At 28.0% G+C, this 25,483-nt stretch overlaps 3 protein-coding genes across 3 annotated transcripts in view; 2 read left to right on the top strand and 1 right to left on the bottom strand.

Annotated features, from left to right (window-relative positions):
- Positions 1-11,807, bottom strand: part of LOC100210244 (vacuolar protein sorting-associated protein 26C) — a 28,696-nt gene extending 16,889 nt beyond the window's left edge. Inside the window, exons 1-4 of the mRNA XM_065787955.1 lie at positions 11,649-11,807; positions 7,535-7,682; positions 3,277-3,352; positions 483-617 (exon numbers count right to left, since the gene is read on the bottom strand). Coding sequence (XP_065644027.1) covers positions 483-617; positions 3,277-3,352; positions 7,535-7,682; positions 11,649-11,721 — 432 coding nt within the window. The 5' untranslated portion in view covers positions 11,722-11,807. The remainder of the gene's footprint in view (positions 1-482; positions 618-3,276; positions 3,353-7,534; positions 7,683-11,648) is intronic.
- Positions 11,808-15,220: 3,413 nt separating this feature from the next.
- On the top strand, positions 15,221-16,906 carry LOC136074355 (uncharacterized). The gene has a single exon (XM_065786661.1). The coding sequence runs from the start codon at positions 15,221-15,223 to the stop codon at positions 16,904-16,906; it is 1,686 nt and encodes a 561-aa protein (XP_065642733.1).
- Positions 16,907-23,284: 6,378 nt separating this feature from the next.
- LOC101240275 (basement membrane-specific heparan sulfate proteoglycan core protein) overlaps positions 23,285-25,483 on the top strand; it is a 124,679-nt gene continuing 122,480 nt past the window's right edge. The window contains exons 1-5 of the mRNA XM_065787957.1: positions 23,285-23,636; positions 23,725-23,779; positions 24,973-25,140; positions 25,252-25,353; positions 25,424-25,483. The exon at positions 25,424-25,483 is cut by the window's right edge and continues 62 nt beyond it. Coding sequence (XP_065644029.1) covers positions 23,604-23,636; positions 23,725-23,779; positions 24,973-25,140; positions 25,252-25,353; positions 25,424-25,483 — 418 coding nt within the window. The 5' untranslated portion in view covers positions 23,285-23,603. The remainder of the gene's footprint in view (positions 23,637-23,724; positions 23,780-24,972; positions 25,141-25,251; positions 25,354-25,423) is intronic.

Below are 25,483 nucleotides of genomic sequence, written 5' to 3' on the forward strand. Positions count from 1 at the left end.
AAGTTACATCCTCTTTTCTACAAATACTATCATGGACGCTGCTCAAAAAAGCTATTATCTCTAGATACATCAGCTTCAATCATTATTCCATCATTAAAATTTCAATTATTAAATTAATTAAAATACATTTTTAAAATGATTATTAAAAAAATAAAAAACATTCCTGTCTATTAGGCATTTTATAGTTGTATATATACATATATATATACAAATGTATATGTGTGTATATATGTATGTATATATATGCATGTATGCATGTGTATATATATATATATATATATATATACATATACACATACATTCATATATATATATACATACATATATACACACATATACATATACATATATAGTTAAGTTATATGTGTATATATATACATACAACTTAACTAGCATATTCAGTAATATGCTTTATTACAAGTAGGACATTATTACCAAACAGGAAAGTTTTGTAATTATGCTATTAAATAAGCTATATATACCTTCTCAAAAAACCTCTTTGTTTGTTCATTCTCTTTCTTTTGAGCAATGCGGTGGCTAACAGTCTCACTTGCTGTTCTGACATCAGTATCAACTTTCTCCCAGTCAACAGTGATGTATCCAGCACGTGTTCCCATCTAAATAATAGAGGAAAAAACACATAGAATACTAAAACTTTGTTTCATAAGTATTTTACTAAGTTTTTATATGCAGACCTCGGCAGGAACTCGAAGCTTTAGCTCTCGCTCTCACCAACTCCCCTAAAATGGTATGGTTGCACTTTATTATGGTTGCATAATAAAGTGCAACGCTTTTTAAAAGTTGTTACAAAAAAAAATAATAATAACAATAAAGAGCACCGATTAAAATGCAAATATTTTTAATTAGATTGGACTAACCAAAAAATATAAAATTAATAGACTCCAAATTATTGCAAAATAATTTTTATTTTAAGTCACAAATTATATTTTTTATATATTAATTTCTTCAAATATATTATTCACTTTTATTGTGGAATTTTATATTGTTGTAATAATTCCTAAAATGCCGGCATACTATTACAATAAGAAGCTATTTTTTGCATTTTATATATGTTAAATGCTGGCATGCTATTACAATAAGAAGCTATTTTTTGCATTTTATTTATGTTAAATGCAAGCCAAATTTTCTTTTTTAATGTAGATGATTTCTTTTATATAATAATAATTTCTTATCTTCTCATTTTGTTTATTTAAATAAGTTACAACTGTTAGTATGAACGAATTAGATATATTGTAAAAAAAAATACAGTGAACTGTTATTTTTTAAAACTACAGTTGATAAATAATGTGTGTATGTGTATATTGGACTACATAATAATTACATTAAGATTTACAAAAAAAATCTAACAGATACTTCTTTCAGTTAGATGGTATAAGTTTTAGGAGGCTTTTATTACATTCAAATTTACGCTTTTCATCATTTATATTAAAATGATTAGCACATTCAATGATCATGAATAAAAGGTCAAACAATTGATAAATGAATCCCTTGATTTAATATTCAATAAATTAATACCTCAAAAACCTTGCTTATCACATGGCCAGAAATTCCCAAGAAAACCCTTTAAAAAATAGTTAAAAATGTCTTAACTAGTCTGAACCTTGTTGAGTTGTTTAAAGTCCTAATTTCCTTATTTTTTGTTAGAAAGCCCAGTATTTTGTTGAACATTAACCATGTCTTAGGATTTAAGAGTATTTGGCTGAAAAATCTTTTTTTGACTTTCCAAAGCCAATCAAATAGTTGACTTATTTAAAATCTAATTGCTTTTTCTTTGTAACTTTATTAATTTAAAATTAAAAAAAACTTTTAGACTTGGAACTTCAACAAATATATGTTAGAGTTACTAAAAACTTTTTGCCACCAGTGACCTGGCTGAGTCTTCTGGTGCCATAAGGTGATCTTTTAATTTGTGGCAAAGATTGATGATGCAATTTGTTTTTAATTATACTTTTCAATTTCTTGTTACTTTTGTTAACCCAAGTATTTTATTATTTTCTAAGTAAATTAATTTGAAACAACCTACAAAAAAAAATCTAAAAAAAGTCGCGGGATAAAGCATAAGTGGAGATAACATTTATCTGACGGGATAAACTAGTTATTAATGATGATCCTCATCAAAACCCCAGTAATAATACATATATATATTACATAAACCATGTTAAACTATGCATTTTTAAATTAAATAATATACTACATACACCTATAGTAATAAGCAATAAACAAATTTATTTTCTTTTTAGAGGAAAGATTAACACAGTTGAAACGATCATGAAAACATACTTATTATTTAGTTTTATCTTCTTCTTAATTGGTTTATTTATTTTTCTAAATTGAAATAAAAAACTTTTTTTTAGATTTAATAAATAATATAATTATATTTTATTTAAATTTTTTAGCAATCATCACAAGCTCAGTTGCGACAATAGCTGCAACAACAGCAATCACTGCAACAACAGTAATAGCTGCAATAGCTGCAACCACAACTTTGCAGCATATAGGGTATGGTTACAAAGTGGTGGTTGAACTCCCCATTCTTCCATAAGAGGGACAGCAAAACATTTAACTTCATCTAGGATTAGGACTTTTGTAGTTTGTTAATCTCCTAATTGTACATGTAGTTGAAGTTTTTTTGTAAATACTTTATTGAGATTTTGTTGTTTTATCATTTGTAGTAAAATTTTTTCAAAAAAATTTATTTCTGGTTCCTTTGGTAAATTTTGCTAATTTTGCTATGTTTTGATTTGCAATAAAATTTGCTGTTATATTTTATATAAGTTTATTTTGTTGTTTTTGTTACATATTTTGTGATATAAATTTTGTTATACTTAAATATGTAAACGAATTTTGTTACAAATATACACTATTATTTTAACCATACTCTATACTTGTTATAAGTTAGAACTGATTTTGAAAAGTACCTTAATAATAGAAGTTATGATGAAAGCATAAACATTAACTGTTTACTAAAAGACAGCATCAAATAACGTTAAAAAAAATGATTTATGAATGCTATAATTATTACCAAAAGCTTTTAAAATAGAACATCTAAATAGTAAATGAGAGGTGTGGAATAGTGGAGGTGGAGGTGTGGAGACCTAAATGACCTGTATTGCGGGTCCTGACATCTAGTAATAATAATGAAAATATTATATTTTTAAATATTGATTAACTTGACATTTAGACTAAACCTAACTATCAATACTTTTTAAAATGAAAAAGTAATCAAACCTTAAAAATTTAAGCTAGAAAGCTTACATTCAATAACAAAATGCTTCCTCCAACAGCTGCAGCAAGTGCTTTACCCACTTTGCCAACTAGATACCCAGTGAGCCTAAAAATAAACAAAATCTATATAAAATTTAATTCTAAATTAGGCTTTCTATAGTACCAAATGACTTTTTATAAAAAATTTTGTTTTGTTTAAGCAATGAAACTTTTGGTTAGTCGCATATCCTTACTATAATAAGTTATCTTATTAATTCTTTTTGAACAAATTCAACATTTATATTTAAAAATAAGCTTAATTACAAAATAATTTTCCATAATTCACCATAAGCTCCATATTCCATAAGCTAGCTTCATATGGTTTATCTGGGAAGTACTTTACAATTATTACACCATTCTTTTCCAACCAAGGTATTAAAGTTGTCCTTGATGGACAACACTCACCTTTGTTTCCCGTAACTGCTGAGGTACCACAGGGTTCCATCCTGGTGCCTTGTGGTACCTCAGAATTGTTGTTTCTCATCTATATTAAATGTTACATTGCATCTACTAAATTATTTCTCATATTAAGGACTTTCCTAACAATTTAACACCTAAAGTGGCTCTATTTGATGGTAAAAAATCTTATCTCTATATTATCTTATCTTTATATCTTGTTTTATCTTATTTTTATATCATGTAATCTTATACGATTTATCCATTTATTTAACCTTAAAATCAAAAATTACAAATTTAATTATAACTTACAAAGTTAGGTTCGGTGTCATTCATATAGTTAAAATATTAAAACAAAATATTAAAACAAGGAAATAATAAAGTAAGCTACATTAATACAAGTAATAAAAAAAAGAAGTAATAGGAACATTAATATTAAAAATTTTGGAATCAGAACAAAAATGTAAAGAAGTAAGGCTCAGAAAAATAAAAAAAAAGAGAGAGTGAAGGATGAGATAAGATATGTGAGAAAAAAACAAAAATTTAACAATAAGTTAAATGATAAAAGAAAATTTCCTACTGATAAATTATCTTATTTTCTATTTCCTTTTTCCATAAAAACTCAAAATACTTATTTGAAGGTTAAAAAAAAATTTCAGAGTTCCAAAAAATCTATGGAATTTCACATACCAGGTTAAAATGTAAATAAACATCTTTAACTAATAAAAAGACATGTTACGCGCATTTATGTTATTTATTAAATGAATTTCTTAACTATTTATTAACCACTGTGTCTTTTATTATATTAATATTTATTAGTATCAATTAGTTAACTAATAAAAAAATATTCTAAAAAAAAAAACGAAAATAGACTCCAATGGGAATAGAACCCAGAGCGCAGACACCACAATCAAATTTATTACCCACTAAACCACATTGTAACCTATTAAGTTAATAAAGTTTAAATAAAACAAATTTGTTTTGAGGCATTATATTTTTTAAGTAATTAACACGCTTTAAAATAAAATAACTTCCGCATGATTAATACGTAAGCGTTATGTCAGCATTACACTATCAGGGAATTAGGAAATCAGTGACCTGGATAAATATACACTAGATAAATAACTTTTATACTGACATATATTTTGAGAAATGCATTTGTGAAACTTGTGATTTTACATTTTTTCTTTTGTTGTTTGTGGGCACGCTTCCAAAAGTTTCAATACAACAAATATATTTGTTATACACATAGTTTATTGAAACTTTTTTTATTTATTTTTAGCTCTGTTTAGCTTCAACTTTTTTAATATATAGATTTTAATATATTTTTTAATATATAATAATATTTTTAATATAAGCTTAACCGATTCGATAATATCAGTGAAAATATTCAGTTTATTAAATTATATTTGACAAAAAATACTTGATATTCCAACGTTTTAAATTTTATTTGATGTTTTTGAATTTTAAATATAATAGTCATTACTTAATAGAATGTGATCAAACCTGTACATCGAAGCTATAAGTGAAGTTTTGGTTTGATAAACTATTACGTTAGATATTTATTTATAAGATATTTATGAATATGATGCTAGTTCGATGATATCAGTGAAAATATTCAGTTTATTAAATTATATTTGACAAAAAATACCTGATATTCCAACGTTTTAAATTTTATTTGATGTTTTTGAATTTTAAATATAATAGTCATTACTTAATAGAATGTGATCAAACCTGTACATCGAAGCTATAAGTGAAGTCTTGGTTTGATAAATTATTACGTTAGATATTTATTTATAAGATATTAATGAATATGATGCTAGATATTTATAAATATTAGGCTTGGTATTTAATTTTTTTAACATTTAAGTTTGGAATTTTTATTGAAGTAGTGCAAGTTTTGATATTTTATTTGGACTTTTATGTAATTTAAAGTAATTTTTCTAGTTAAACGAAGTTTTTTGTTGAATGGACCCTAAAAAACTGTAGTTAGCGAATGGTTTGACTTTGAAAAAAAACATCGTGCTGAATTTAGCTTTCAAATAGAAGAAATAAATCATAGGCTCTTTTGCACTGAGATTTTTAATTTGAACTTATGCTGCATAAATTAAAATTAAAGTTTTACTTTATTAAGTATACTTTATTGAATATAACTTCTTTATTTAAAAATATGCAAACTCTACTAATTAAACATTTTGACTTCAGTAAAAAAATTTTACTACAAATATTTTTTATAAAATCAATTTATAATTTTCTCCCTCGTAAGTTTTTCAGATAAGCACGATTTTTTACTTTCGTTACAAAACTAGCGAGCACTATTTGTCGCGGCTGGAAGGCCATTTATGGGGGTGTTTCACATGCACTGAGTGATCACTCCTGCTTCATAACAAGGCCTGATAACACAACATATTCAATGAACAAAATGGTTTCAAAATATCTTGATAATAAAAATGATCAATCAACTCTTCTAGCTCAGAAATAATCTGGATTTTTACGGTATCAACTATTGGATGACAAAGACATGGATTGAAGGAGAAGTATTATATTTGAATAGCTTTCATGGCTTGGTTTCAAAATATGAGATAATCCTATGCTGGACTTGTTGGTTCTAAAGGTTTTCTGCCAATAGTACTCTGCGCACACAACAGCCGAATACATTAGACTGTGGTATTTATGTAGCTGCTTTTGCATTTCAGTTGGATGAAAAAGATGGCATAACGCAGACATTTGAAAACAAAATGATGGGTCCTCATCTCATTTGCAAGAAGGCAATGCAAATTATCAACATTTAAATCATGTTATTTGAGATTCTTTAACTGTATTTTAACTAACCACCATGTTGATCAACGCTCATGGGTATAGGCCATACCTATTGTTCAGGTATGTTTTTTAACAAATAGAATAGAGTAACATAATTTAAAATATTTTATCAAAAAAAACAACTAGTTTTAGTAAAAACTTCATTGATTACAGGTGGGAAAAAATATAATTTCCTGTACATACTTTCCAGTGGAATAAAAACTGATACAAACACTCGCAACAGGACAGGAGAACTGTATAGTTTTTAATTGGTTTTTGGTAATTACTAAGAAGTATCAGTATAAAACTTTTCTTTTGATTGATTTAATAATTTGTAAAAAAATATCTTTGCTTTTTTTTTGTTGTTATTTTTTTTTTAGTATGAAATTAAAAAAAAAACGTCTATTAATGATTATGAAGAATACCTTAACAGTCTTTTCAATAGACACTGTTCTCTCTTAACAGTCTTTTCAATAGACACTGTTCTCTCTTAACAGTCTTTTCAATAGACACTGTTCTCACTTAATAGACACTGAAAATTAATAATGAAAACTTTTATTTTAAATGGATAAGTTCCCTTTAAAATCCACAAATACAACACTTATATGATTATAATTTAGGTTCTAACTTATGATCCTCTGATCTGAAATTACAACCTGCTGACCTTTTTGGATAAAATATGATTTTGTTTAATTGTAAAACACCAAATTAAATTTTATGTTTAAATATTTAACTGCTTTTAAGACCATATGTATTAACTTTTTTCCAAAAAAAAATTAATAAGAATATTAATCGGAAACCAGACATTTTGAATAAAGTTAAAACAGTCATACCAAGGTATTTTTTAAACTGGATATTTTAAAAAAAACTATGTGTAGGAAGGGAAAACATATTAAAGAAGCAATTACAAAAAAGAAAGAATCCTCCTCATTCCTACTTTTTTATAATTGCTTCATTGATGTTTTATTTCAGAAAATAATTTTAAAAAGAAATAAAAAGAAAAACTAAAAAATTTCAAAAAGAAGTAAAAAAAAACTATAAAATTTTAAAATACCATCCAGTGGCACCTCCAATTCCAAATTGTATGGATGATGAATTTTTTGAAAAATCTAGAGTCAAAATTTTTTTTGAAATAATGCTTTTGTATGATGCTTCTTCATCTTCTATCACAGATTCATCAAGAAACTCAAAGTCAGTCTCATCTAAAAATGGTTTAAATTTCATTAATAAAACAATTTTTTTATTTTATATTGTATACTATATATGTATTTTCAAAATTATTTTTACTAGGGGTGTCCCAGATAGAATATTTGGTACCTGGACAGATAAAATAATCCGGTTGGTTATGCCAGATATTTTATGGTAATCAATAACAAGAAAAAAAATTGTTTTCATTACTGCTATAGTTTTAAAGATACACCGTTTAAATCAATTCATTTGGTAACTAATAGAATGAGAATATCTATGCACAAACTCTAAAATGTTCATCTTTTTAAAGGATCTAATGTTTATAGATTTAAAAAAATTTCTTTAAACTACATAATTTAAATAATCACAAGAAATACAAATTTTATCACTCTTTTATAAATTTATTAGCTTTATTATGTATAAACAATAACATTTCTCTGTGTTGAGGTAACAGCCTTGATAACCTTTCCTCATAAACATTTTCATATTTAGAAAACAATTTCTTTGAAAATACTGAAAATCCTGATAATGCTAATAATTTAATGACTAATTCTTTTAGCAGTATATGATAACCAACCATTTAGTATTACTAATTGTTGTAAACCTGCAATAAAATACAAAATTAAATATTAGGCTTTAATTAAATATATGAAGTCACTACAATAAGTAAATAAAAAGCAATAATAGAATTAATGATAGAATGTAATGTCTGTCTGAGCTGGTATCCAATAATGCCTGAGTTTTATTTTTATTTATGATGGCATCAATTAATCTATCTGATGAGATAATTGAGGCTATGACCAAAGATGACAAAGTAATGCACAGAAAAGAGTACTCTTGTCCTTGTTGACTTTGCATTTTTTTTTTTAACCACAGCTGTTTTCGGGTAAGTTTTATTCAGACAGAGGCTTCCTTAGTGACCATTTTTTTGCAAGTAGAGTTTTATGTTGCATTTTTTTTTTTGAGTTTAACTTGCCACCACACCAAAAGGAAGATGTTTTGGTATTGCTTGATAATTGTTTAATTTTTTGAAGCTGCAAGACTCAGTATTACGGTTAGATTGAGAGCTGCCAGTTCAATAGCAAGGGCTGGTTTGTAAAGTAAATCTAGATTCTTTTTTGCAGATTTAAGTAGTCACTGTTGAATAGTGGGCAAGTAAATGCCTGCAATAAAAGTATCACATATTAACAAATTTCTATGTTGATTAGCAGTAAGGGACTGTGTTGGACACTTTTTAGCAAACTTATTGAGGTTTCTTATGAAGTTGAACAGACTCTCGCTCGTGGTGCATAAGTGATCAAAGTTTATGACACATCATGATCACTGTTAACCGTTTTGTTTAAATAGTGGTTGAGGATTGCTATTGCCTTAATAAATGAGGTTGCATCTTGAATTAATGTAAAGGTTCTTACTCCACTTAGAACAAATAAAACTTTAAGTTTACTTTCTTTGGGAAATATCTGCTTTTTCTAGATACATTACAAACATACTCTTCCAATAAATGTAATCCATGTCGCTCAGATTGTCACTGAGTATTTTTTTGAATACTTATTTATCCCTTTTTTTGTATATTTAAGTAAATTGTTGTGAACCTGCAATGAAATACAATATTATATAATTTTTTGAAGGATTTAATTAAATATATAAAGTAACTATAATAAGTAAGTAAAAGGCAATAATAGAATTAATGATAAAACATAATTTATATTACATTTCACACATTTACTTTACAATTAACAATGCTACCTTTTGAACCTTCTTGTTGAGTTGAAAAAGTCGAAGGTTCAATTTTTTTTTTTTTTTTTACATTTCATACAATTTAAAAGAAATTTTTTGGCATGATTGTATAGTAGGGTCGCAAAAAACAACTTTTAACCAGAATTATAAGATTCTTGCCTAATTTGATTCTAGGAATCATTAATTTCGAAAAGCTTCCAAACTAAACTCGTTTTAGAATGTTCACCATGGGATTGCAATATAATATATAATCCAATATTATAAATACAATATGTATTTTATAATATTAGACTTATAAAATACATATTGTAGTTTTTGTAATGAAAACATCTATCCATAGATACAAATGTCTAAAAAACATCAAGTTGGATACCCAGCCAGATAATTTTCAATAATCTGGTTATCTGGTATCTGGTCTATATTTATAAAAAAATATATATAAAAAATTTTTGAAATTGAAAAATTAAATTTTATGACAAAATTTTTCAGTATGACAATACTCACAATAAGTATAAAAGTTTGAAACATCCAATGGCATGTTGATGATGATGTTGAAATCCAATGGTATGTTTATTATATATTTAAATTAAAACAGAATGAAAAGTCAGGGATGTGGAGTCCCAAAAGGACTCCAGCTTAATTGTTTCTTAATCTGTTTTTATATTAATAGCCTAATTGCTTAATCTGTTTTTTCCTGGTTTCTGGTGTCCAGGAGCTCTAAAAGTGATGGTAGATATTTGATTTGTAATAAGAAAAAAAATCATAAGACTTAATGGCTGTTAATCTACCATTTTTTTGCCCAGAGTCCTGGAGTCCCAGACCCCTTGCCGTTATTAGACATAAGGATTCCAGATTTAAAAATTGATTGTTCCCTCTTACCTAAAGGTCTTTTTTTTTTCCCTTAAGTAGTCAATAAGCTAATTTTTTTTTTCCTGAAGCTCCTGGATATCAAAAACTTGAAGGAAATTATCTTTTTTTGACTTTTAAGTCTGGAATCCTTTTTGGGACTCCACATCCCTGTGTACAATTATATATTTTATATAATCTTAAGAAGAATATATATATATATATATATATATATATATATATATATATATATATATTTTAAACAGTTATTTTTCTATAATATAAGACACTGTCATATGTCTAATAGTCTTTAGCTACCTCTGAAAATAATTTTTGCAACATAACTTTTTAAATGCAGTTTAATTTTTTTATATAGAACAAGATAGAAAAAAAGAAAGAATTTACTCTTTTAAATTCACATGAGAAAGAACCACTATTTCATTATTGCAATGACAAAATAAAAAGGTAAAAAATAGTTTGAAAGAATGCCTGGTTATAAAAAATTGTTTCGACTTTTCGATAACGTCATAAATAAGAAAATTACATTTTCCATCTAAACCACATTGGAGTGAAACTTAAAGAAAAGAACATGCTTATAGGGTCAGAGTAAATTAAGGAATCATTTTAGCATGCATGTATATATGTACAACCACACACAGTAAAAAAAAAAAAGCTATCATAACCAAACCACTTAATAGTTTAATTTTACAGTTTTAAAATAATAATTAAAAACACAGCACAAAAAGACTTAATAAAATACTTATTTTGCTTTGATTTTCTAATATTGAATTTTAGATAGAGAGTGAAATATTGTTACTGATATTTATACTAAAATAGTAAAAAGAGCCCTGTGCAATATTCAATTTAACTTAATCACAATGTTAATATGAAGTCGATATTTCTTTTATTGATTAAGTGAAACTTTATTTAAAAGTAATCTTTTAAATCCAGTTTGTATTGCATCTGTTTCAAGTCACTTTGCATCACTTCAAGTCACTATTGCATCTGTTGACTTTCAACAACTTCCATACGGATAAATAGGTTTGATGCTTCATTAAGTTGAACCTATTTACTGCGTTGGTTTTAGTTTTGTTGTTCTTTTTTTTTGTATTATATTCGTTGCTTTTTTTTGTATCATAGAATCCGCTAGCACAAAAAGATAGTAGAAATGTTAAACTTTCTCTATACCAATATATTATCAAATTAATGTAGCAACAGTCTGTTGTTTACAAGATGAAAAAACTTAATAAGTTGTTTTCAAAATGATCCACCTTCTTATTTTAAAATTTTAAAAACTATTTATTTCATAGTTTTAGTGACGAACTGTGTAGGTTGTGTATAAACATTTACAACTTACATTACAAAAAATCTGTGATTGGTTATAGTAAGAGTCTTACCAAATGAAGAAGATAGCTGTCTCGCTGATTGCTCGTCTTTATCACTACTTTTAAATTCCCTGATTTTTACCATTATTTTTGCTAGATTATAATAAAATTAAATGTATATTGTGAGTAAAAATAATCAAATAAGCATGATTAACATAAGCAAATCGGCACTTAAAAATGTAACCTTGGAACTTTGCTCGAATTTTCGGAAAATGCCGAACTTATTTTTCATTTTAACATACAAATTTAATTTTCTCAAAATGCTTTTTGAGAGACTTAAATAAAACATAGTGGTCCTATCTTAGAAAACTAAAAATTAGAATTTTTTGACGAGCTTATAAGAAAAAAACTCTCCTTTTATTTTTTTACTTATGCCGTGACTAGACGCGTCTCTATAACTCTAATATTATCCATGATAATAAGGATTCCGTCGACACATAGTCCTTATCATCTATGTCATAATAATATTATAAGCATGTCATTTGATACAATATAAATATAATTATTGAAAGTCTATCTAACGTCCTTTCTTCTTCAGAGCCGACGACGTCGAGGTGGGGGGGGGGGGAGGTATGGGCACGTGCCCCACAGTTTTTTACAAAACATTTTTATTTTTTTTCAAAGAAAATTCTAGATACAGAGAACTTTTTTTCAAAAATTGATGATTGTACCCCTTCACTTCTAAAACCGTATTGTCGATTTTTGATTTTATCACGAAACCTTGACGGACCCCTGCTGTAGTCTTCGAGTTAAATATTATTTTAAATATGTTAAATACAAGTCAAGTTATACATATATTTAGAACTAAACTTTTTCAAGATGAAATTGAAAATATAAAAATTATAATTAAGAAACCGTAATGTGGAATGTAATAGAAACACATAAAACGTAATAAAAAATCGCTCACACCTGTTTGCGATTGTATATTCTTGTAAAAAATATTCTTGGGCAGGGCTGCCAATATGGAATCGAATCCAGGGATGCCCATGAAAAATGTACCCAAGGCCATTGGGTACATTTTACTTAAACAAGGGGGCACATGATGCCCTCAATAACAACAAAAAATTATTGTGACTAACAAATTAGTTTATTAAGTTTTTTTGGAGTCGAATAATGGATAACTGGTTTTGAGCTGAATCACTTTAAATATTGCCACCTGTTTTTTTGTTTTTTTTTGTTGTTTTTTTCCTTTTTTTGTTTTTTTTATTGGCACTAACAAATTAACTGAATAACATTTTTTTTTTTGATTCGGATAATTGATAACTGATTTCCAGTTAAATCGTTTTTGAAAGTTGCCGTCTGTGAGTGTACTTATCAATCCAGTACAATTTCATGGTACTAGATGGCAGGTTGGTTTTCCGTGGAAGGTTGGAGTAAGTGTCCGTGCCGGTGAAAAGTGTTAACATTATAGTGGTTATTGAAAATACAATTCAATTAGTTAGATGCGTAATTTTTCTTTTTTCTTTTTTGAATAGAATTTAAACTTTCCCTATTGTTTATCACTCACACATCTTAAAGTGAAAACGCCACAAAAACGGTTCTAAAGCAGAAAAAAACAGCGAAAAAGGTTGTAAAAAGGAAGAGTATGATTTCGAGAAAGTACCAACGAAAGGCATCTAGTAATGTTCAAGTCCTAGTATAGCCTAATAGCTGTATTTCCTGGCAAATCTCTATGTAAATGATGCAAAAGAAGAGGAGTTGATTGAAGAAATCCGTCAACTTAATGTTCTGAAGCGATCAAATACTTTTGGAAAAATAGAATCTCTTTCTTTTATGCTCAACAGAATCTACCAGAAAAGTTTTCAGTAAATATTTCCTTCGATCTGCATTTTGTTTTGCATTTTTAATACAATCCCGATTTCAGAGGCTGAAGGAGAGCGCTCTTTCAGTAAGCTGGCTCTCTTCAAATCCAAATTGCGATCAACAATGACTGAAGAACGCCATACGAACCTTATGGTGATTTTAATTGAAAATGACCTTGCCAAGATTTTATAGTACAAAAGTGTCATCTCTAGTTTCGCAAAGAAGAAAGCTAGCAAAGTGAAATTAGTGTGATCTGGCTAGTCTTTATAATTAACATTTTATTGATGAAATATATAATTCTATTCATTTTAAATTGTATTTGTATTTTCGTTTTATCATATATATCCAAGTTCAAATATAGAGTGTTTATGTACAGCGATAGTTAATACAAAAATAATTATTGTTTTCATTAAATTGTAATATGATAGTAGACATACGAACGATAAACAGTGTAATTTATGCTTAACTCAATTTACCCAGGAATTCAAAGTTTGGAGCTCCGAGCAAAAATTGACCCTGGGCACCACAAAGTCTCTTTCCTTGGCCTGATGCCAATACATGCAAACCGAACAAGTTGAAAAAAAACACAACCCTTTATTTTTATTAAACGATGAAATATTTCTGAATGCGGTGAGTGAAACGATTGTGTGAAACGATTGGGTGACTCTAGCGCAAAATTTAAATGGTAAATTATAAGACAGTATACAAATAGAATTACACATTGGTGGCTATCAAAATTAAGACTTTCATCTTTTGTTTCTCTATTACAACTTATGTAATCTTAATTACATCTTACTATTTTAATTACAACTTGGGTAATTTCAAATACGTTTTAAGCTACTTAATTACTACTTAAAAGAATACACTTCATCCAACGTAGCTTTTTATATTTGTGAGTTTGTCTTTTTTGTTTTTTAGTTAAGCAAAAAATACTTATAAAATTAGGAATTAAGTAAAAACTATGATTAATTAATTAAAAGCAAAAATAAAAATTACGTTTAAGCTGGTACCAGGGAAAAAACTGGATATTTTTGGTAAGATTTTGAAAAATAAAAAAATGCTTGTTTTAAATTATTAAATCTCTTTTATTATGCGCTTTGCAAAAACCATAACATTTTTGCAAAGCGCATAATAAAACAGATATAAATATCTAAAAAATATCCGGCCGGATATTTAAAAAGCGCTATCCGGAACATCCCTAGCACGTCTTTGCACAATTTAAAATATAAATAGAAATAGAAGCAATATGCTAATAATAAAAGAGTTGGAGGAGTAAGTAGGAAAACAGAAAAAGGGATGAATACCAAAAATCATTTTGGCTATCACTCAAAATACTAAGAATATATTTATTAAAAAGAAAGTGATCATGCAATTTTACATTATTTAAGTGAGCACAATGACCCATAAAATCAGTATTGGTATTGTTCTTGTACAGCTAAAATCTGATGTAAATGTCAAGGCAACAAAATGAGAGGAAAAACAACCTACAAAGAAAATGCAAGTGTTGTCCTTGAAGATCTTTAAAAGAAAATAGCGGTTTAATTAAGTCAGACATAATTAAGCCACTATTTTCTTTTAAAGATCTTGATTGTGGCGAACTTTTGAAAAAATACCAGCATTGTAAAACTCAAACCGTTAATTAGTCTATTAAAATTCTGATCTATACAAAATGCTTGAAACAAGTTTATGTCGGTAACATAAAGTCGTTTCAATGGACCTTTCCCATAAATCGGCAAAAACGCAATGCATTGTGGTAGTTGTATTCATTTAAATCAAAACAAATGTCGAAAAGCCTAATAAATTTTAACAGTGATGTTCAATTATGTGAAAACAGTGAGATTGAACTTTGTGAAAACAGTGAAATTGAACTTTATGAAAACAGTGAAGATGATAGTGAAATTACTGAAGGTGAACTCACTTTTAACGGAGAAGTTGAACTTTGCGAAAACAGTGAATCACTCTTTTCACAAAGTTTAACTTCACTCTTTTCACAGAATTCGATCTCACTGAGAGAAGTTGAACACAGTGAAGTTGACTTCAGTTCAACAAGTGGTGGATGTACTTGTTGTGTACCAAATTGTTTTAATAATTCTAAGCGTAATAAAAACTTATCATTTTATGTTATACCCAAGGAAAAAGTGTTAAGAAAGTTATGGTTAGCCAAAATTAGCAGAAAAGACTTTAGTCCTTCTTCTTCACACAGAGTTTGTTCAGCACACTTTCAAGGGAACAAAAAAACTTATATGAATAATGTTCCAACAATTATTCCAAAAACAGTTAAGCTAACTGCTCGTGTACCAAGGAAAACCAAAAATAGCCTTGGTTTAATACATAAAACAATACAAATACCTTATAGTGAAGAACTATCGACACCTGTTTTAAGCTACGAAAAAACATTAAAACAAGAAAATAAAATTCTTAAAGATCAAATTGAGGACATTATAAAAGAAAAACAAGCGTTAGAAAACACTCAAAAAGAAGCTAAATGTAAGCTCAATGACAAAATACTTCTATCACAATTTACAGTTGAAAGGTTTAAACATAACAAAGAACATTTCAAATTTTACACAGGTTTTGAAAATTTTGAACTATTTAAAGAAGTCATGAAGTTTTTAGAACCAGAAATATATTCACTAAATTATTGGGGTTCAATGTCTACTGTTGCTGACGATTTAAGTGAAAATTCTTCATCTAAAACAAGAGGAAGATCACGTATATTAAACGTTGAAGAGGAATTTTTCATGGTGCTAATTCGACTACGTTGCGCCTTTCCTATAGAAGATTTAGCAATACGGTTTAATATTTCATCAAGCACTACCAGTAGGATATTAATTACTTGGTATGATTTTTTGCACATAAAATTTAGATCAATTCCAATATGGCCAACAAAAAAACTAGTTAATGAAACAATGCCTAGCTGCTTTAAAGATGTATACCTTAATACTCGTGTAATTATAGACTGTACAGAAATATTTACTGTGATGCCAACTAGCTATCGCACTCAATCAGCTATGTTTTCAAAATATAAACATCATCACACAGCAAAGGGTTTGATTGGTATTGCACCGAGTGGTGCCATTACATTTGTATCTGATTTATATGCTGGAAGATCAAGTGATAAACAGATAACAAATCACTGTGGCATACTAAAATTATTAGAAAAAGGTGATAGCCTGATGGCTGATAGAGGTTTCGATATCGTAAATGACTTACCAAAAGGAATTAGTCTCAACATACCACCATTTCTTGAAGGCGATTTTCAACTTACATTGGAAAAAGAATTAGAAACAAGACGAATTGCATCTGTGCGAATTCATGTCGAACGTGCAATTGCAAGAATCAAAAACTACAGAATATTACAAAACACATTTCCACTTTCAATGGCTGCTGACATGAACAAAATATGGGTCATAGTTTGTTATTTAGTTACTTTTCTGCCACCTCTAATAAAAACTGATAGCAAATAATGTAACCAGACAAAAAAAGAAACATTTTATAAATATTCTGTAAACGTTTATTTTACTTTAAATATTTCTGATGACATAAATTTGAAATAAAAATCTCTGGAAAAATAATTGTATTCCATAATTCCGCATCATACTCTATTGTTTCGATGTGCAATGATTTTTCTGTGTATACAATAAAATCAATTGTTTTAGTTTCTGTTAGTGCCATAACGCCTTGACACTGATAGTAATAAGGATGGTTTATTTTTAATTTTGGAGCACCATCGTTAAATTTCAAATAAAAGTTTTTATCTTGACACGCTTCTTTAATTGTTAAATGTTTTTTTGAAGAAGGACATTTCACTTCAAGTACTTTTTCAGCGCTAACTACTCCATCAGGGCTACAACCCAACCAAGGGTATTTTGGGTTTATAAAAAACCACATCGAGTAACACTTGACTTCGTTATGTTTTCATATAGTTTTATTGCTATATCTTCATTAACCTTTCCCCACATACAGTTTTCTCCTGCTTTGATATTTTTTGTTTGTAAACATTTTTTTAAAATTGATGTAGGGTACATTTTTTTAAAATTGATGTAGGGTTAATTTTTTTCCACCTATTTATTACAGTACCAAAATTTGAAGCTGTCAATCGTTTGCATCTTTCTTGATACCATAATGTACTTTCAGATTGTTTAACTGTATTGACTTCAATATTTTTAGCTTCCTCAATATCAACAATTAAATGTAATTCTACAAATGCTTTTTGTTCAGTAGAAAAACAACTTAAATCAATCACCTTTTTTAAATTGTCAAATAGAGTAATAATAATCAATCGGTCATCTTTTTTACTAAAAGGTTCTGCAATATCATTGTCTATAAATGTTGACAGAGATGAATTAAAAAAGGAACATGCCTGAAAGTTATTATCACGAATTATTGAAGATATATATGTCCCCTGGCAGAGATTTTCTAAACCTTTACAAAGAGTTTGAAGTTGTAAAGTTGAGGTTTCGTAACAATTTGGTAATGAATGGTATCTACGTGTTCCTGAAACTAAAGGTCTTTTTCGAGTACTATTTTTGTCTTTAAAAGCATCAGCTTTTTCAAAATTTAAGTTTGAAAACAAAATTGCTTCAGAGTTGGATGATTCACCTGGTACATGCCATATCTGTAAAACATCAGTACATGTTTCTGTTTCTGGGACCACTTTAATGTCTAACTCTTTATAATCAACTAGTTGATATGATGCAGCAACATGCTTACAACAGCCCCCCGCACCAGCTTTACAATGGCATTTCGAATAAAGTATTTCACCAGTAGATTGGCACAAGTTTATAAAAACTTCGTATTGTTTACGTTTCATAGAAGCAGCAACATTAGACTTAACAATAAACAAATTTTTGGATGCTGTTACATTCGCTTTAACACATACATTTTTGACATAGTTTTCTTTAAATAAACGATAGCCAAGATTTTGGTGTTTATTGGCTCCTTTTTTACAATTATCAATATATATAGTATCATTAACAAGATATTTCTTGATAAAATTGTGAGATATATTTGGTAAAAGTGAAATGTCTCTTGACCAAGTTGATATACTCTTGTTTATAGATTCTTCTTCGTCAACAGCAATAAGCTCATCATGCTTAAGTTCCCGAAACATAGCTTTAGATGCCTGGCAAGAGTTCTGAAAAGAACTAGCATCAATTTTATTTTCTAAATTAGCATTAAAAGAACTAATCATTATAATAATATTTAATTCCTAATACTTTAATCAGATTGTTTTGATTTAAATGAATACAACTACCACAATGCATTGCGCAGTTGCCGATTTATGGGAAAGGTCCATTTAAAATGCCTGCAACTTCTGTTGCTATTTACTACAATGACGTTAAGGGTCGAATGAAAATAACTTTTTTAGAAATTCAATTATTCTTCCTGATTTCTATGTTAATTATAAAAAAGTTAAAAAATGAGGCCAAGATGAGCAAAATTAGAATGGAATTACCCCCCGCAGTATTATTTGGTTAAAATGTAAAATTTGCGCTATCAATTAGCCAAACTCCTTAATGTATCGCTGCTGAGCCAAAGTTAATATGATACTAGCTATAAAGCGTACTTTCTTAGAAGATCAAAGGAGCAAACGTATAATGGCTATTGGATTAATAGACAAAAAGTTAGAGCCAAAATGCAGAATATTTGAACCAAACAGAGCTCAAACCTTAGTAATGCATTGCCACTAGATTCTGTCATTTCTGTCACATCTAGTTACATACGGCCTGCTATTGATGAAAATACTCCATCATCATCATACTCATCATCGTCATCATCATCATCATCATCATCATCATCATCATCATCATCATCATCATCATCATCATCATCATCATCATCATCATCATCATCATCATTACCATCATCTTTAAGGCAGATATGATTGTCTCTTCCTTTTCTTTCATTAGTTTGTCCCCTTTTTGGGCTATCCGAGAGATATACTGCAGTTATGGCATCATTGTAAAATAATGCCAATATTCTCAAGTATATTCTGTACTTTGAATATTGAAATTATTTCACATAATAACAAAACACAAATTATTGACCGAATCAAGGTAAGGATTGAGCTTAAGAAAACCCGGAATAACTTGTGAATAAATGGTGAAATCCAAGTAAACGCGACATGCTTTGGTATAACCTTTGGAATAAAAAGAGTATTCGGTTGTTTTTTGGCAAAAATAACCTGATATTCCAAATTTACAATAATAAGACAACCACAGTGTTTCATAAGTTATATAAAATAAATTTTTAGCAATGATATTAAATGAGCAGCTACATATCCGAGAATCAGGTGATTAACGTATACAAAGAGCTACAAAAAAAAGAAGCACGAGAGTTTATCAAATCTACTCTCAATTTTATGGCAAAAAAAAACGTGGGGTATGATTAATTAGAGTAACTTGCAGCGGACGAAACCTTGATAAAAAAAGATCCTCGTACTTTGCCTAAGACTTCTCTCTAATTGAAAAAAAAATGTTCTGGCTCTTTAACTAAACCAAATAAACATTAGTTTTAATATCATGGAAGTTTATGATGAGGAGTGAAGAATGTTTGTTGGAGATTTGTTTTTTGTTTTTTTTTGTTGTTGCCTGTTTTATTATTAATCAAATTTTTCCATCAAAAAGAGGAGTCAATGGAGAAAATACACTTTTCTGCTCGGTCGGAAAAACTTTTTTACTCTTTGAATCCTTGATATCAATGGCACAACTCGCTGGAAAAGCATAGGATTCTTTTTATATAAATAAGAGTGTAATGGAGAACATTTTACCGTTGTAGCAATTAAATTGTTGCGCTTGTCAAAGATTGGGTATACTTATTCATCAATTGAATTACAAATTAAAGTTACATATTTCTTGCTTTCAATTTAATTAGGACAAGATACTTGAAAAATGTTTCATGTGTGGGTACTTCTAGGAGATAATGAACTCAAGGAGATAATGAACTGAGGAGGATAACATGGAGATGACGAACATTTGAGCAGTGCTAGAGTTATATTTTAGGATATAATTTCATAATGCAACAAGCTGTTTTGCTTATGTCTAGAAGTGTTCTTTTTTAGATCATCTCAGAGACAAAAAAGGTAAATAACGTCCTTGTTGCTTATCTAACGAACAATATCTCTCATATTAATCAATTCTATAATTTAGTATAATTTATTACTTAGTATAAAGTATTAAGCTTGGCAATTCCTTGTATTGTCCGCCATCATATTAATATATATGAATTCCTATATATATTTTAATATATATAGAAAATTTTGTAAACAAATAACGCGTTGAATATAAAATATTTCAAAGAGTTTTTATTCTTTATTTATTTCTTATTTTTCTGCTAATCAAAAAATTTTGAAGAAAAATTTCAAAAAGTGTTTTGTCTATTTTTTTTTAATGTAGTTTATTTTCTTTGAAAATGTAATACAATATGGTCGGTGCGGAGTGATGTATCAATGGATTTTCAGCATTTTTATCTAAAATTAAGGATATTTTACTAAATAACCCTGCTAACACGTATCGGAGGATTGACTTATAAAAATGAAACCGCAAACCTCGCCAATAAAAAATAAATAATTTTGAGACCGATAATGGATCAGTGTTAAATAAACGAAACTAGCAAAAACCAATATATCTTTGCAAAACGGCTGATTTATATAACATGTTATTTTGTTTTGAAATAACCAGAAGTTAAGAGGCATTTTTGATTATTGATTTTTTACAATTACAATTAACTTAATTTTGTTGAAAAAGAAGTCAAGCAGCTGACAAAAATAAATAAGGGATTGAAGAGATTGATGTAGTAACCCCATATTAAGCAAAAACCAATATAAATTAATCATCATCTGACGTATTCTGTAAAAAAAAAACATTTTTACAATCATAATTGTCTATTATCAATAAATGCATAAACAAAAGACTTAATGGTGGGGTTCGAACAATGGATCCTTTGTTTCTGAGACAAGTGCGCTACCACTGCGCCACGGTTGCTCTAGTGTAACAACGCATTCATAAAAATAAAAAAAGACAGTTTACAAAAGTCACAGCAAATTTTTTTTGACTTCTTTATACTCTAGCATTCAATTTTGATCCCAAATAATGAAACTATAGCATTCTCTTGAAACTGCTTGCATCGCCACAAAATATGTTAAATGTTTCTTTTAGCTTGATGTATTTCATTTCAAAATACCTGCTGAAATATACAAATAATAAACAAATCATATATTAAATTTGAAAAAAAAAGAAAGTAGAAACTTTCTCTTGAGTTTTATTATCCCAACTTGTGTTTTTTTTTAATTTATTTGTGGCAGTATATTTCTTATATTTCTATTTCATTTTTTTGTTACTACTTGTGCAAAAACAAATGTTTTTTTTTGTTTCAATAGGGTATACTGCCGAAACAAGCAAGTCAAGCATCCACAAGGACTTTCTGTGGTGGATGTTTTAATCGGAGCCGTGACTAAGCTACCCGAACCCCTCCCTCCATCCTTACCATTGAATTGATCGGGGATGGGGGGGGGGGGGTTCCTAGCAAGTTTAAAGAACCCGTTTACAAATTTAGAAACTCATTTTTTGAGTAGTATCTATCAGTAAATGTTTTTAGAAATAGGAGCCGAAATAACAGGGTTTTTTTTTTTAAGCAAAGAGATGGGGAGGGGGGGGGAAGGGGGAAGCCTCCTACCCACAAGCCACGACACTGGTTTTCAAACTACTTTTTTTAAACTGATAAAGCTGAGGCAGTTCAACTTAACGACCTTCATAACTTTTTCTCAAAGCAGTTCTACATGTTTCGTAAATGCCTAGGGCAACACTTGTATCATCATTGTATCAACACTTGTATCAACACTTGTATCATCACTTGTATCAACACTTGTATCATCATTGTATCAACACTTGTATCATCATTTGATTTTTTGGCAGGAGGCAATTTAAATTTTTTCATCCGAAAACGTTGTAATATGTCTATTTACCTTTTTGAGGCACATAAGACATACAACTTTTCAATGTTCTTTGTGACTACTTGCTGAAATAGGCATTTTTGCGTTTTTTACAAGAGCCTAAATAATGCTTACTTCGGATTTTACTTCTGAAAAAAGTGCCCTTTGCCTAATTTTCAAACTTATAGGTTGTAAAAAAGTTATGGAATCTATCGTTTGTCAGGCAAATCTATATTTTGTTAGAAAAAACGTGAAATATTTAAAACTTAAATTTTTTCCGTAGTGAAAGCAATAAAAGTTAATTAGGTTATCATATATCCTTACAATGCATGACTAGACATGGTAAGCTATACGTATTTTCATAAATATATAAAAAAAATAAATAGGTCTTTTTAAAATGTAAGGTGTTGTTCCCCCCTTTCCTTACAAAAAGAACATTGAGAATCGAGAAAAAGAAAAATAGATGGCTAGTAACTTACTTGCTGGTCAAAAGATAGCAAGAATAGGAAAATTAACAATTTTCCTAACAAAAAGGACAACGGAGAGAAAAAGACAAATAGATGGCTAGTAATTTACCTGTTGGTCAAAACAAAGTAACAATAGGACTAATTTGATAGGAAACATCTTCTTATTTATGTTCATTAGTTTTGACATTTTTGGTCCTGGTAACAACCCTGGTATTTCACAAGACCGATGTCCCGGTCCTTAGTTACGACTCTACGAGTCGCAAGCATTTAGAAAATCATAACGCGTGGATGCGTAAACAAACGTTGAACCGTCGATGTTTATTTTCAAATAAAAACAAAAAATTTTTTTTTTGACTGATATCTAACTTCAGATTGTTAAGCAAATTGTTTAACTTTCAAAAAAAAAAAACCACAACAACAACAATATTAAAAAAAAAAAAAAAATTAATAAATCTTATTGTACTATTTGATTTATAGTACATAATTAAAATGCCTAAATAATGAACCATTGTGTATCTTGCCATGGACCTGATATTATAAGTTCACGAAAGTCACATTTTGTCTTCAAATTGTGATGTATTTTCTCATAATTTAAAAAGTAGCAACTTCCGGTTTTATTTTTATTTGCTCAACAAATTGAAATTGACAAAGTTTGAATAAAATAGCCTTTGTGTATTTTGTAAACATTATTTTTATATGGAAAAAATCATTTTATTTTTTTTTCCATTTAAAATATAAATGTAATAGATAAGATTTATTATAAAAATGGATTTGTTTGGAACCTTTATGTTTTTACTGGTATGAATTTTTTACTAAATGTTACAATATATATGGACTAAGATTAATCAAGACTCAATACATTTTGGTTTTGTATGTTTTTTTTTAGTCTTTTCTGCATATAGCATCTGCAAATAAAAAAATTCCTCAAAAGTCTATAGCAGGTATGTTAATGTAGAGTATTTTAACATCAGATTGGCAAAAAGTTAAAGAACAAACACATTTGTTACCCTTTCTCCCTTTTCTTTTACCCCACCCTCGTCTTCTCAAAAATAAAACAAACAAACAACACATTTAATTTTTCATGCATATGGTCAAACAGGGGAGCGTTCTTATACTATCAAATAAGTTTTAAATTAACAAATAACCTTATATTAACAAATAAGTCTTATTTTTCTCACAATTTAACTTTTTTTCAAATTCACAATCATTGCCATATGTCAGTTGTTATCGTCATCATCATCATCATCATCATCATCATCATCATCATCATCATCATCATCATCATCATCATCATCATCATCATCATCATCATCATCATTATCATCATCATTACCTTCATCACCACCACCATCATCATCATCATCATCATCATCATCATCATCATCATCATCATCATCATCATCATCATCATCATCATCATCATCATCATCATCATCATCATCATCATCATCATCATCATTATCATAATCATTATCATAACCATCATCATTATGAATGTCATCATAATCATCATCATCATTACAATTGTTTATTATTATTTAAAGGAGTATTTTAACAGTCAACTATTGAAAATCAAGACCTTGCAAAAAATAATAAAAATAAATAAAAACATGTTTAAACATGTTAAAATGTTAAATATGAAATGGAAGAATATAAAATATGAAAAAAAGTCATACAAATGTTAAAAACTAAATAAAGATAAATATTAATTAGAGATTTATCTTTAATGTGAAACTTGAATTGAAATTGTTAAAATTTAAGTATTTTTAAAAGACTTTTATGATAAAAAGATTGAATAATTTATTGCATTAATTAAAGTTAATTAATTAAAAATTAATTAATTAATTATAATTAAAGAAATTATTTCTCATTTTAATTTTATATATTTAGTTATTTAAATTATATATATACTTATTATAATCTGTGAATAAATGAATTTATGTGCACATATTACTCATTGCTCATTTAATACTTTTTTTAGATATATGAAATTTATAGCAAATAAGATTTTAATAAATAATTTTGACTTAGTTGATAAATTTTATTTAAAAATGACATATAGTGAATATGTATTTATTGTATTTATTTATTATTTTTATATTTATATATTTATTATCTATGTTTTTAAATATAGTTTCACCACAGTTTAAAGAAGTTAGAACAACATCACGTTCAATTTATTTAAGTTGGGAGATTCCATATTTTTCTTTGCGAACAGTATTACTCTACAAGCAAGATCAACAAGAAATTAGTGCCATACATATTTCAAATGGTGTTCGTAATCACACATTAGAGAGTTTAGGTTGTTAAAAATTTTAATATTCTCAAATATTTGATATGTAAATCTTCTAATGATTTTTAAAAATTTTAATGATTTTGAAAATATTTTTTTTATTTATGGTATTTTGCGTAGAGCCTGGTATGAGTTATATGGTGATATTACAAATATACTATAGTTCTGCATATCTTGAAACTGTTACTAATATAATTACAACGAAACCGATTGATCCTGATGGTAAGTACTTTTTTATTTAAATTTAATTGCTTTTGTCATGCTACTTACTAATTTAATGTTCATTTTTTAGATTCTTTAAAATCTGAAGGGTTTGAAATTGAAATTCAGCTATTGACTAAAAGTAATCGTT

This window comes from Hydra vulgaris, chromosome 01 (genome assembly GCF_038396675.1).
Source record: "Hydra vulgaris chromosome 01, alternate assembly HydraT2T_AEP".
In the NCBI taxonomy this organism is placed as follows: domain Eukaryota; kingdom Metazoa; phylum Cnidaria; class Hydrozoa; order Anthoathecata; family Hydridae; genus Hydra; species Hydra vulgaris.